The sequence below is a fragment of the Sturnira hondurensis genome, unplaced genomic scaffold (genome assembly GCF_014824575.4).
Source record: "Sturnira hondurensis isolate 20B ecotype Veracruz unplaced genomic scaffold, ASM1482457v3 Scaffold0013515, whole genome shotgun sequence".
In the NCBI taxonomy this organism is placed as follows: Eukaryota; Metazoa; Chordata; class Mammalia; order Chiroptera; family Phyllostomidae; genus Sturnira; species Sturnira hondurensis.
This window is the reverse complement of record NW_028086146.1, coordinates 8,003,359-8,018,115: the sequence shown is the minus strand read 5'-3', so window position 1 is coordinate 8,018,115 and position 14,757 is coordinate 8,003,359. Positions and strand designations below refer to the sequence as shown.

The following is a 14,757-nucleotide window of genomic DNA, read 5'->3' as shown; positions in this document are numbered from 1 at the left end:
ATTGCTCTATCCAGCAAAACTTTCATTTAGAATGGAAGGACAGATAAAGTGCTTCTCAGATAAGGTCAAGTTCAAGGAGTTCATCATCACCAAGCCCTTATTATATGAAATGCTAAAGGGACTCATATAAGAAAGAGATGATGAAAAAATATGAACAGTGAAAGGACAGCAAACACAGTTATTAACAACCACACCTAAAACAAAAGCAAACCAAGAGGACAGCTAGATCAGGAGTGGAACCATACAAATGAAGAACACATGGAGGGTTAGAAACAGGGGGGTGGGAGGAGGAGAAGGGGGGAGAAGGCACAGAAAATAGCATAGAGAGTAGGTAGAAAATAGATAGGGGGGAGGGCAAGAATAGTGGGGGAAATATAGAATCTAAAGAACTTAAGACACGTGGTTATAAACTAAGGGGGGGAGAAGGGTGGGGGAGGGAGTGTGCGGGTGGAGGGGAATGAAGGGGGGAATAGAACAACTGTAATGGTATAATCAATAAAATATATTTAAAAAAATAAAAATAAAAATAAAAATGTGTATTAAGTTAGCCCTGGCTGGGTGGCTCAGTTGGTTGGAGCCTCACCCCATGCACCAAAAAGTTGAGGATCCAGTCTCCAGTCAGGGCACATACCTAGGTTGTAGGTTTGATCCCTGGTCAGTACAAGGGACAACTGAACAATGTTTCTTTCTCCCTTTCTCTCTCCCTGCCTACCTCTCTCTCTCTCTCAAATCAACAAAAATATCCTTGGGTGAGGACTGAAAAAAAGCATACCAAATTATTATCAAATTGAGAAGCTAGGTTACAGGTATTCCATACAGACCTTCGTAAGAAGAGTGTAGAATTTTATGAATACATCAATGGAATCAATAACTTAGTGGAACTGAACATACCTGAAAGTGCTAATGTTATTTTGGAATTTGTAAACAAATGGAGAGTAACACAATCTACCATGATGACTGAGAAAACAGAATCTAAGGTTAATCTGCCTAGGTTCATATACTGGTCATTTACTACACCTTGGACAAGTTCCTTTCCTTTATACTTTTATACCTCCATTCTATACCTCCTTTATACATCCATTTTCTTGTATGTAAAATAAGATTAAAAGTAGTATCTAACTCACAGGATTTTTGTGAGTATTAAATGAATCAATACACATATAGCACTTAAAACTGCATCTGAGAGTAAACACTTTATAAATGTTAGGTATTATTCACACAACATAAACAATTCATTTACTCATCCAAATATTAAGGTAATCCTTTGTTTAAGGATAATACAATCATTTAAGGTAGCCAATAAATTTCTCCGAATGCTGAAAAACCTTACTTTGATAAATAAAAAAAATACTAATTTCACCTGTAAGTTTTCCTGGTGAACATCTAAATCCCAATGCATCCATCAGCTATCAACATTCCACCTGATTCCTAACAGGGTCCCCAAATACACAAACTTGATGATATCCCTTTCCTTTTTTTATATTATACTTACAATAAAAAGGATATATTTTAATTCTTTAAATTATACTCATCTTAATTCCTCTGTGATAACAATCTCCCAACTAGGTTGTGAATTTCTTTTTTAAAAAATATATTTTATTGATTGTGCCATTACAGTTGTCCCATTTCCCCCCTTCATTCCCCTCCACCCTGCACACCCTTCCCCACCCACATCCCCCCCTTTAGTTCATATCTATGTGTCTTAAATTCCTTAGTTTCTACATTTCCTGCACTACTTTTGCCCTATTTTCTACCTACTATCTATGCTACTTATTCTCTGTACTTCCCCCCCACTCCTCCTCCCCTCACTCCCCTGTCGCTAACCTTCCATGTGATCTCCATTTCTGTGGTTCTGTTCCGATTCTACTTTTTTGCTTAGTTTGTTTTTGTTTTAGGTGTGGTTGTTAATAATTGTGAGCCTGCTGTCATTTTACTACACAGGTTTTTTATCTTCTTTTTCTTAGATAAGTCTCTTTTACATTTCATATAATAAGGGTTTGGTGACGATGAACTCCTTTAACTTGACTTTATCTGAGGAGCACTTTATCTGCCCTTCCATTCTAAATGAAAACTTTACTGCATAGAGCAATCTTGGATGTAGGTCCTTGCCTTTGAACTCTCTCCTTATCCACTGCTGCTTCTAGGATTCTCTGCTTCATTTTCATTTTGGGGAATGTAATTATGATGTGCCTTGGTGTGTTCCTCTTTGGGTCCACCTTCTTTGGGAGTTTCTGAGCTTCCTGGACTTCCTGGAGTCTGTTTTCTTTGCCAGATTGGGGAAGTTCTCCTTTGTTAGTTGTTCAAATAAGTTTTCCACTTGTCCCTCTTCCTCTTCCCCTTCCGGTACCCCTATCATTTGGATGTTGGAATGTTTAAAGATGTCCTGGAGGTTCCTAAGCCTCTCCTCATTTTTTTGAATTCTTGTTTCTTCATTCTTTTCTGTTTGGTTGTTTCTTTCTTCATCTGGTCCACTCCACTGATTTGAGTCCCAGTTTTCTTTCCATCACTATTAGTTCCCTGTGCATTTTCCTTCATTTCACTTAGCATAGCCTTCATTTTTTCATCTAATTTGCAATCAAATTCAACCATTTCTGTAAGCATCCTGATCACCAGTGCTTTGAACTGTGCATCTGATAAGCTGGCTATCTGTTGGTCTCTTAAAAGTATTTGCTCTAGAGCTTTGATCTATTCTTCCATTTGGGCCATTTTTTTTTGTCTTGTTGCACCTGTTATGTATGAGTGGCAGAGCCTTAGCTGTTCACCAGTGCAGGGCAACCCGCTGGCTGTTGTGATGCTGTATGTGGGGGCAGGGTCCGAAAGGGAAAAATAGAACTTGCTCTCTGGGACCTCAGTCCCTTCTGCTGCTTCCCCCAGGCAAACTGGGCCTTTCTGGTGCTGACTCTCATGTGGGTGAAGCTTGTGTATGTTCTAGGACCATGTGGGTCTCTCCAATGAACTCTCCTGTGAGACTGGGAGTCTATCCCTGCACTTCAACCCCCACAGGTGTTTCCAATCGGTGTTTTGAGGCTTTATTTCCTCACGCAGGTACCCTGGGTTGCTTGGTCTGTCTTGCTCTCCAGTTTCGCCTGGTTTATCTAGGTGTGAATGTGGCATCCAGCTGCCTTATACGCAGTGCCTTGCTTCACAATTGCCACCTTGCTGGGTCTGCCAGCTGCTGCCTCAACATCCAGTGTTTGCCCCGTGCCATCTTGCACACCCAGGTTACCTGGCACACCCAGTGTTACTGCTTCTTGTGTCACAACCCCTCTCCATCAGGCAGCCTGACTCCGCCCCGCCTACTGGTCTGGATGAATGTGTCTACTTCAACTCCTTGGCTGCCCGACTTTCATACAGTTCAATCTTCTGTCAGTTCTGGTTGTTATTTTGTTTCTAAATTGTTGTCCTTATTTTGGTTGTGCGAGGAGGCACAGTGTGTCTACCTATGCCTCCACCTTGGCCAGAAGTCTGGTATTGTCCTTTGAAATAAATACATCTGGAATAGCAGCTGCGATTAAAGCTTCCAGATGGAGGTTTTCCAAACTTGCATTGCTTTCCAGACTCCTGGAAGACATGGGCCTGGTACATGCGAGGGTATAAAGAGCTATAGTTGCTTCCACACCAGTCTTTCTCTGGTCCCATGTGTGCTTACAATCTTTAAAATTTTTCCTAAGTTGGCCTTGGCTGATGTGGCTTAGTGAATTGAGCACTGGACTGCAAACCAAAGGGTTGCAGGTTCGATTCCCAGTCAGGGCACAAGCCTGGATTGCAGGCTGGGTCCCCAGTATAGGGTGCGCAAGAGGCAACCACACACTGATGTTTCTCTTACTCTCTTTTTCCTTTCCTTCCCCTCTCTCTTAAAAAAATTCTTTGTCCTAACATTCCTAGTAGTATTTGTTGACTCTTTTTTATGTTGCGTTTAACTGTTATAGCTTGATAGAATTTGCCATGTAATGATAAATGGTACAACCATATCATGAATTATTGTGAAGCATTGAAATCTTGACTTTTCTCCCTACATTTACATCTTACTTATTAATTTATTTAATTCATGTTTTAGATATATAAAATATCAATTTAGAAACAGAGTTTTTATTTTAAATGTCACAAAAGTTTTCAAAATCACATGCATCTTTGACATTACTATCTTTATGATCATCAGAGTTGCTTTTTGATGATCTAACACAGTTTTTCATGACACCTCATCTCTTCACCTCCAGCCGAAAAAAAGGACAACAACAAATTTAAAAATAAAAAACAACCAGAACTGACAGAAAAAATGAACTGTATGGAAGTTTGACAACCAAGAAGTTAAAGACATTCATCCAGACCGGTAGGAGGGGCAGAGATGGGCAGCTGGGTGGGGAGCACTTGTGGCAAGGTGGCAGCTGGCAGACAGGGTGGTTCCACATTCACAACTGGGAAGCAAGACAGACCGTGCAACCCAGGATTCCAGCACAGGGAAATAAATAAAGCTTCAAACCTCTTCATTGAAAACATCTGGCGAGGGGGGGGTGTAAGGTGGCAGGTTAAACTCCCAGCCTCACAGGAGAGTTCGTTGGAGAGATTCACAGGGTCCTAGAATGTACACAAGCCCACCCACCTGGGAATCAGCACCAGAAGGGCCCAATCTGCTTGTGGGTAGCAGGGGAAGTGACTGAAAACTGGTAGAGAGTGGAGCAAGCAGCATTGTTCCCTCTCGGGCCACCCCTGCACCAGCATCACCACACAGCCATGTGGGTTGTGCCACTGTGATAAAAACCTAAGGCTCCCTTCCTAACTACACAGGCACACAGACATAAAAAAAAAATATGGCCCAAATGAAAGAACAGATCAAAGCTCCAGAAAAAATACAACTAAGTCATGAAGAGACAGCCAAACCTATCAGATACAGAGTTCAAAACACTGGTAATCAGATGCTCATAGAAATGGTTGAGTACAGTCACGAAACAGAGGAAAAAGTGAAGGCTAGGCAAAGTGAAATAAAGGAAAATGTACAGGGAACCAACAATGACGGAAAGGAAATTGGGCCTCAAATCAACAGTTTGGAGCAGAAGGAAGAAAGAAACATTCATCCAGAACAGAGTGAAGAAACAAGAATTCAAAAAAAAAAAAATGAGAAGCTTAGGAACCTCCAGGACACCTTTAAACATTCCAACATCTGAATCACAGCGGTGCCAGAAGAAGAGTAAGAATTTGAAAACATAATGAAGAAGAAATTCCCCAATCTGGCAAAGGAAATAGACTTTCAGGATGTCCAGGAAGCTCAGAGTCTCAAAGAAGTTGGACTCAAGGAAGCACACACCAAGGCACATCATAATTACGTTATCCAAGATTAAAGGTAAGGAGAGAATCTTAAAGGCAGCAAGAGAAAAAGGAGACAGTTACCCACAAATGAGTTCCCATAAGGCCATCAGCTGATTTCTCAAAAGAAACCTTGCAGGAAAGAAGGGTCTGGAAAGAAGTATTCAAAGTCATGAAAGGCAAGGACTTATATCCAAGATTACTCCATCCAACAAAGCTATCATTCAGAATGGAAGGGCAGATAAAGTGCTTTTCAGATAAGGTCAAGTTGAAGAAGTTCATCATCGCCAAGCCCTTACTTTATGAAATGTTAAAGGGACTTATCTAAGAAAAAGAAGATAAAAACCATGTATAGTAAAATGGAAGCCTTCACTTAGATTAATCCCTATGTCATCACTTTTTCCCTACAGAGAAAACTATTTTTCAGTTCTTTCTATAAATATTTCTATTACTATATTTATGTGAATAACAGTACAAAAATCTGCACAAATTACATAGCATCATACCCAAATGTAGGGGAAAAAACTGATTGCTGTTCCTATAACCATACGATTACCAGATACCAAGGAAGCAAAAAGGAAAAAAGACAAAGCAGAGTTGGGAAATGAACTCTTTTCCTATTTTAGTTGGAAAATAAAAAGAGACATAATACCACCCTCTAACATACTGACTGTATGTTAGAGGGTGGTATTATATAATAACAGATTACATTTGCTGCTCTTCACAATTTGGTTACTTTTGTCAGTACACTTCTGTTACAACCACACCCCATAGAAAGTGTCTAAAACAAGAGTTGTACAACTGTTCCAGAAGTAGTTTATCACTTACCTTTTTGGTTTCCATTTTATAAGTCTACTTTTTTATACACATATTTATGATATCAAGTGTTATAGAAGGCCGAAATTCAAAAGTAGGCTTACCAAAATGTCTGATTTTTTGCTCATATTTTTGCATAAATGATTCTGGTTTGTCTTCATCTTCTGCTTCTTTTCCTTTATCTTGATTAATAAAACTCTAGAAAACAATTTAAGCTAAAATCAGATTTTATTCTAATTGACTTTTGTTTCTTAGACACTGAATGTCTAGCAATCCTTCCTACAGACACTATAAAAAAGGTGGTATAGTATTACACTGCTATTACATCATTAAAATCACCTGTTAAACTATATTAACTATTAAAATGCACTTGTACTGAAGTTTAATTAGTTTTATTTAAAATGACAGATGTGTGGAAAATTATAAAATTACTTTAGAAATAGTACAGAAAAACAAATGAATTAACCTTTTTGCTAAAAAAAAAAATAGCCCTTCTATATTATTCATTTGCATGAAATATTTGCAACTCTAGACCAGTAAATCTCAACCTTTTTCATCTCATGGCACACATTAACTAATTATTAAAATTCTGCAGCATAACAAAAAAAACATTGGTTTTTGCCATTCTGACCAAAAATAAATAAATAAGGTATAATTTTGATAGAGTTACAAAAGTAATAATAACAATAATGTAACTACCTTCCATTTTCGCTCCAAAGTGACTTTAAAAAAAATCAAGTGTCTATAGTATAGCCTGCTGGGTAGCTCAGCTGGTTAGAGCACAGTCCCGATACACCAAGGTTGCAGGTTTGATCCCCAGTCAGGATACATACAAGAATCAACCAATAAACACGTAAGTGGAACAACAAAATTGATGTTTCCCTTTCTCCCCGCTTCCTTTTTCTCTCTCTAAAAATCAATACATAAAAATAAAATAAAATAAAAAATAAAGGTTCTTTAAAAAGCAGGTGCCTATAGTTGAATATAAGGATTTTTGGTAACAAGAATTAATCAGAAGCAACCTTATTATGTGATGTGACCAATAAGATTCAACTCTATGATATGACCTATATATTTATGGTTCAAGACAAGGCATTCACATCAAGTAGCTATTGTTGGGTTGGCTGTTGTCATTTTTTAATTTGACAATCTAAGGGAAAAGAGGTCAGTGCCCCTGACTAAATAATCAGGTTTTGAATGTTTTAAAATTTCTTGTAGCACACCAGTTGAAAATCTCTGCTCTAGACTAATATTTGGAGATCTTGTTGGACATAAACTCAAAAATTCTAAAGCATATAGAGAATAAAGTATATTTACTATAAATTCTTTGACAAGACATAAACCTAAAATAAACCTTTGTTGTAAAGCTTTCTTAGGAGAAGCCAGTTTGATTCTGAAATCAAGTACAAATTTCTATTAGGGAAGTGCTTATTTTTGATTAAACAAGTCATAAAACAGACCACGATGAAGTTTGTATTTGGCCAGAAAAAAAATGGCAGAACAATTTCTCACAAAACTCTTGTGGTCACATTTAAACTGAGAGACCATCACTGCCAAAAATTAAAATTGCAAACTAGTTCTCTGCCAGTTTACAATGAAAAAGTACATGTTTATATATTTCACAAAAAAGGCTTTAAAAATATATATATATATATTCTGCTATCTAGACCAGCACTGTCCAGAAGAAATATACTCCAAGTCACAAATATAGTTTTCTATTAATCACATTAAAAAACATAAAGAATACATAAATTGGTAACATTAACCCAACATATCATTTTAACATGTAAGCAATAAAACAATTATTAGTGAAATACTTTATTTTTTTGGTACTAAGTCATTGGAATCTCATGTGTATTTTACACTTACAGCACATCTTGATTTGGACTAGCAACATTTCAAGGTCTCAAAAGCACATGTGGCTAGTGGCTGTCAAGCTGGACAGTGCAGATCTAGACTAGTCCGCTCAAGCTCCCGCTCCCAGACAAAATCAATGTACGATTTTGAGCAAATGACTGGAACATAAAGACAGTCTTAATTAATGTGCAGCATAAATGTAGGCTTTCTTGGGACCAAAGTTTAAAAAACAATTAAAAACAGACAAGTGAAAATACATTCTTTGTGACCACTGTGTTAAAAGACATTAATTTTATAACAAAGATACATTGTTTTGACCATTCTATCTGGAAGAAGAAAATTATTTTGAATAGTTTTAGGGTATAAATGCATATCAGGAATAAAATAACACTTAAGAAGACATAGCCCTCAGAACACTATATAGTGAAAGAGCAAAACATTCAGATAAAAGTGATCCTATTGTGGGGGTGGAAAAATATGTAAATATAAATTGGAACAAGCACAGAAAAAGTCTAGAAAGATATGACTCACTGTTAACAGTGGTTATCTCTGGGAACTGGAACTGGTAGTGAAGGAAGGCCTTCCATTTTATTTTACATATTTATGTCGTGTTTTTACAATAAGCATGTTGTACTCTTATAATTTTTGTTAATTAAAGTACTGATAAGGCCAGTGTTTTCATTTACCTATGTGTATTATTTATTGCTGTTAGAAGAACTAGAACTGGTCTACAGGAAGGAAATTAAAGAGTTCTTAAAAGGGTGGGTAGAGAGAGAATACCAGAACAGAAACAAGTAGCTACAGACTGAGAAGCCTGCAGAATAGTGATGGTTAAAGATAAAGTGAATGTGTCCTGGCTGGTGTAGCTCTGTGACTTGAGCATGGGCCTATGAACCAAAAGTCACCAGTTCAATTCCCATTCAGGGCACATGCCTAGATTGCAGGCCAGATCCCCAACAGGGGACATATGAGAGGCAACCACACATTGATGTTTTACTCCCTCTCTTCCCCCTTCTCTTCCCTTCTCTCTAAAAATAAATAAAATCTTAAACAAAAAAAAGATTAAAAGATAAAGTGAATGTGGACTTAGACAAGAATGAGCAGTCTATCCCTGAAGCTTGAAAAGTTTAGAATGAACAGAAAGTACTACTATTTTACACAATGAAAATGACTGAAATTCATTGCCTATATCTACTTCCGATATAAAAGTCAAAGAGTAAGGCCTAAAGAATCCAATAGGAAACAGAACTACTAACTTGGCATAAGTACTATACCAGTCCTTTCACTAATAGTGCTTGTAATAACAAGTCTAGAATACTACTGTGAGGTTTACTAAATGCATACTGGTAAATAACAGTGAAAGACTTTATTTAGTAAATCCAATAACTATACATTAGTGTTAAAAAACTTAACAAGCTGGTAACACAGCAATATTAGAAAGCACTTGTAAAATCTTAGGTTTACCATGTGACAGGTCCCATGCTACTTGCTTTTAAGATACCACCTTAGTCAGTCTTCATACCCTCCCCCCCCACAAAGTTGAGGAAACTGAGGCTTAACGATGTTAAGTGACTTGTCCACGGTCACAACTAGCACGTGACAAAGCTAAGTTTTGAAATAGTCTGATTCCAGAGCCCACACTTATATTCAGTGAGCCATGCTGCAACCATGTATTTGTATTAAGAACTACTCACATTAGACACTATTGGGGATACAGGTTTCTGTAACAAGCACTCTTCATAACCTATCAAAAATGAATTGTTTATAGGATTCTGTTGCTGTGCTACCAAATATGCACACTAGTTTGTACAGTTTTTTTCTCCTTTCATTATTGTGCAAAAAAAAGGTCATACCTTATTAAAAACATCCTTGCTAATGGCATCCACGTTCCACAGACACATTCTCTCTCTTTGTACTAGAGCCTCTTCTTTCTGCCGCCATTCCTCTTCACGCTGCTTCAGTTCTGATACTGCTGTTTGTGCTTTGGCATATTCTTGATCCAAGGACTCAGAGTTATGCAGTGCTAAACTACCAAGTTTCTGCTGAGCTTCAGCGAGATTCCATTTGCACGCCACAGAGCTCTTCACAAACTCTTTCTGCTTTTGACAAGCCATTTCAATTCCATGGCTATACATCTGGATGAGAATTAGTATTTGTAAGAAATGAAGATGGCATTGAGTATGTTTATGCAGCACAGTTCAATTTCTTTCAGTCAAGGATTACTGTATAATATTTCTGGTGCATAGGTATGCCTGCCACCTTCTGTGTATGAAGTTACATTTTATTTTATAGGCCTTGTTTCATCAATTAGACTCAAAATTCTTCATTAATCTGTGTCCCTCCCCCAACAACTAACAGTAACATAAAGCCTGAAAACTAACAGTGTCCTACATATGGCTGATGTTCAACAAACATCTGATTTGTAGTCTTTATAATCAGAAATAGAATTAGAAAACAAAAGCTTAAAATCTAGTTCATTGCCTATCACTCAACATGCTGAAAACCAGACTTTTAGAATTTTGCTCTGCAAGTTATTCATTGCAAAGCTTTTATTTAAAATTAATAACTAATTTCCTGATTTCTATTTTCTTTCTGTATTATTTCAATATTTGGCGATCTGATAAGTTCTCACTGGCATTTTCTATTTATAACTGACTATATCAAATAGATACCCTTTAGCCATAATCAAAACAGGCAGTTATTAAAAAAAGAAAAGCCAACTGGTCCACCCTGGTGATTTTGTTCCATTCAGAAGCAACAGTCATTAGTTCTAATATTTATTGAACACACAATACATGATGGGTGCCTTATATTCCTCGCCTGTATAAAATGAAAGTTGAACACACATTCTTTATGATTTCGTAGCCAAAATGTAGATCAATTTCAAACTAAATTTTCAAAATAATTTTACTCCAGCCTGTTCCTTTATGTGTACCACTATTCATGCCTTTAATTATATAAACACACCCTTTATCTAGGGCCATTCTCTGTTAGACTTGGAATGCTCTCCACAAACCAAATCTGGTAATTTCACTCATTCTTAGTGTCTTGGGATAAAGTGCAAGCTATGACATGGCATGCTCCCTCATGTTTGTATTATCTCTTTGGACTCAGTTTCAGTTACTCTTCTAGGTGTCTGCTTATTCTTTCTATCTGCCCCTTCCATGTGGCACCCCCTCCCCTCACTACACTCTTATCTCCATTCCAGATTCTGCCATCACATTCCTAAACTATCTCTTATCCCTTTTGTCTCCTCCATCCAAGTTATGCACACTTCTAAAGTGGTGTTTTCACACAATATTGTGCTTATTTGTTCACTCAACTCTCGGCTCGGTTAGAGCTAGAATTCAAGAAATCTTAGATGAATAAATGATTCTCCATGTCCCAGAACAGGCTAGTGGTGGTAAAGCATTCTGAGGCAAGTAGCATGCCAGGCCCCTACTTCTTAGATGAGTCTTCAGGCAAACTTAGATTCCTACTGGGGCAAATGTGAACACTGTTGTTTTCCAGATGTTTTAGTTAATCATTTACCAGGTTTGGAGCCTAGGCACCATATAGCTATAACTAAGTGCTTATTTTTATTTTGTGCTACCTTAAAATAGAATCAAATGTAGATTAGCTATGTTTTAAGAAATGGCCAGAAAGAGGAAAAAAATTAAGCAATAAAATTTATAGTGTAAGAAAAGACTAAGATATACTAAGAAAGAAGATATGTACAAATGGATCTTGCATTTTCAAATATGGGTAAGCAAATTCTCATTTTTTTTCTTTTTTTAATTTCAGTAATATTTTATTTGAGCCAAAATTATAACATATGCTGGGGTGCAAGAACTAAAATGCTTTTTTAAAAAGTCATTTTTAAACACTTAAATCTAGGGGAAAAGGGGATGGACTCACATGAACAAGTATAAAGGACACATGGACAATAACTAAGGGTGGGGAGTGGAAATGGGAGGGAGGCGGGGAGCATGGGGTGGGGGGCAGGCAGGGTTGGGAATATAAGACAGAAAGCTGTACTTGAACAAGAATTAAATAAAAAAATTATATTAAAAAAACACTTAAATCTTATCTCCAAATTCTAAAGATGATTTATGTTTAAATTCTTCTCTACAGACTACAAAGACATTTGGACATTTTACCAAACTGTGTAACAGTACTGAGATCTGTAACAGTACTGAGATGATTAAATAAAAAGTTATATTTATCTGAAAATACTGAGATTTTAAAGGGACATTAAACATAATTTTAATGAACATAAACCCAAAAAAGAAACTGTTAATGTTAAGGTATACATATGTAACTTTATTTCTAAATTTACATTAATTGGATCTAAGAATAATACATCACATATGATATTAAGTAGTCTAGATTCCCCATACTTGGTACAAGTAAACCAAAGCTATTTTAATAAACATTATAAACTATTTACAAATCAAATTAAACATTTATTCCTTCCAAAATTTCAACTCAATACTTAAGTCCTAAAGCCAGTAAGACAAGTAAGTAGGTTATAAACATATGAACTAATTTAGGATTAGTAGTCACTTTACAAATTTTAGCACCATTCAAAGGTAGTTTCAGCCAAACTGAGTTTTACATTACATCACAGAAAAGGCACTGCAGTAGGTGGTGGGGGTGGGGGGGGACGATGACCCACTACCAGTCAGAAGAGGGTTCTAGTTTTAACTTTGCCACTCACTACCTCTATGTTCTCAGGGAAAACACTTTTAATGAAGGAGATAAGCCTATTCACTTCTAAAATACCTTTACCCTAGATAGGCTTACAATTCCAAGTGTATGAGTAAAAGTTAATATAGAAAGATTTTTAAAATTGAGTTTCTCTTAGGTTATTCTTGTGATTCAACCACAATGCACTAAAATTCTTCTGGCCTCTCCATATGCCTTTAAAATTGATGATGGCAGCTGCTGTTCATTTTTTCCCTCTAACACATTCATTATGTGGTTATATAACACTTTGTAGACAAAGATGACAGCAGTGATCCATAATTAGTAGGTGAATACGGACCTATCAACTCTTACTGTGTCCTCCTAAAAAATGGCTTGCAGTTTCTCAGTGACTGCCTGGCTGAAGTTGAGTCTGTGTTATGAAACAGCATTTTTCTTTGTGTGAAGTCAACCGTGTGAGCTGGGCACTGGGATCAATAACCCTACACTTATTGACAAACGATTTAAATTGCTCATTCATTAACAGCTTGCAGGGTGAGTGTAGAGAAAAACTGTTATTAATTCGGTTAAGCTCTTAGGGACCCTATTTTGTATGAAACCTAGAAAGCAGACAGAGATAATCCTGAAATATACGTTCAAAACACGCTCGGGTTAGGGGAAAAAAAAAACAGGAAAAGGTGATAGGTATGGAAGCAGTCTTTTAAGATAGGATCCAGAAAAATAACCCTAAATGGGTTATTTTAGATAAGTTTCAGAGGACGGAATGTTGGGGTGAAAACGAGTACCGTCAGGAATCTTGGTTAGAAGTCTAAGGGAAAAGGCAGACGTGTACCTACGTGTTTTTAGTGAGGAGTTATGTGAAGCAAAACTAAAAACAACTGTAAGAGGTAAAATGGTCACGCGAATGGGAGAGATTTATGCCAGTATCACAAGAGACATTTAAAGAATTTGCTCAAGTCAGATGTCAAGTAAGTCAAATTGGATGAGAAACCTTTAAAGGTCAGGAGCTCAATGAATTGTTGAAATACCACCGCTTCCTGTTCCCAATGACCAGCTATTCACACGTATTACTCTCCAACACAATAAAATGTTCGGATAAAACCACGCACAAGACAATGGGTCAATGTTACAGCATGAGCGGCCCCCAATCTGGGTGCTGTCAGAACGGGATGGGGGGGAGGGACGTCTTCCAAAGGTGAAGAAGCCAAGGTGAAAAGGTGTATAGAAGTGCAGATTAGAAACGTATGGCCAGCCCCTCTTTAAAGCCAAGCCCTTAGATTCTAAAGCTTAGAAGATGTTCCAATTGCGGTGGGATGGCATCAGGCCCTTGGCCCCCGCGGGTGAGGTGGGGGCGCAGAACAGGGCACAGAAGAGGGAGAGACGGGGGGACTCTGGGAGCCTGACCACCGCACCTCCCCTTCCGCCTGTAGAAAGAGGACTCCCCCACCCCCACCTCTCACCTGGGCACCGCCGCCGGGCAGTTGCGGACAGCGGGGAGAACTGGGAGACATGTCCAAGTCACTCTCTTCCTCAGCCTCACCCTCTGCCCGAGGGACGCTCCAAGGTCCTGGAGGCGGCCATGGCTGCTCCATGTCCGGCTGCCCCAAGCCCTACAACCCCCACAACCAACGGACTTGGCGTGAGTAAAACCTGCTGCGCGGTGCCAGCCGCCCCAGCCGGCCGGGGCCGTTACCCAGAATCCTTCTGCTGGCCGCGACCTCGGCGCACGCCCCACGTGAGGATGGACTCGGCCCCGGCGGGCGGCGGAAAAATACAGACGCGACTTGGGACGTCACTTCCGGACTGGAGGGCTGGGCTGTGGGCGGTGCATCTTACAGCTTCCGTGTGGTGGGTGGAACTGGAATCCTCTGTTTTTAAAACCCGGTTTTCTGAAGACTTCCAGCTTTGCCGATTTAGCCTTAATGGTGCTCCGGATCTTGTAGTAGTAAATACTTGTTATCTGGTGTTCCTTGTTCTATAAACAGTGAGTCCTGACCGGGGTTGTTCTCAAACCAAGGGTCGTCCACATTTTTAAATATTGCAACTCATTGTTATGTATTGATAGGAAAACTAGTATTTCTTAAGCGGGGTAGGGAT

General features: G+C 38.3%; 1 protein-coding gene across 1 annotated transcript in view; it reads right to left on the bottom strand.

The window, feature by feature from the left end:
* The window catches only part of CDC37L1 (cell division cycle 37 like 1, HSP90 cochaperone), a 28,755-nt gene extending 14,345 nt beyond the window's left edge, over positions 1-14,410 (bottom strand). Inside the window, exons 1-3 of the mRNA XM_037061770.1 lie at positions 14,121-14,410; positions 9,828-10,109; positions 6,222-6,315 (exon numbers count right to left, since the gene is read on the bottom strand). Of these exons, the coding sequence (XP_036917665.1) occupies positions 6,222-6,315; positions 9,828-10,109; positions 14,121-14,252 (508 nt within the window). The 5' untranslated portion in view covers positions 14,253-14,410. The remainder of the gene's footprint in view (positions 1-6,221; positions 6,316-9,827; positions 10,110-14,120) is intronic.
* Between the last annotated feature and the right edge of the window lie 347 nt (positions 14,411-14,757).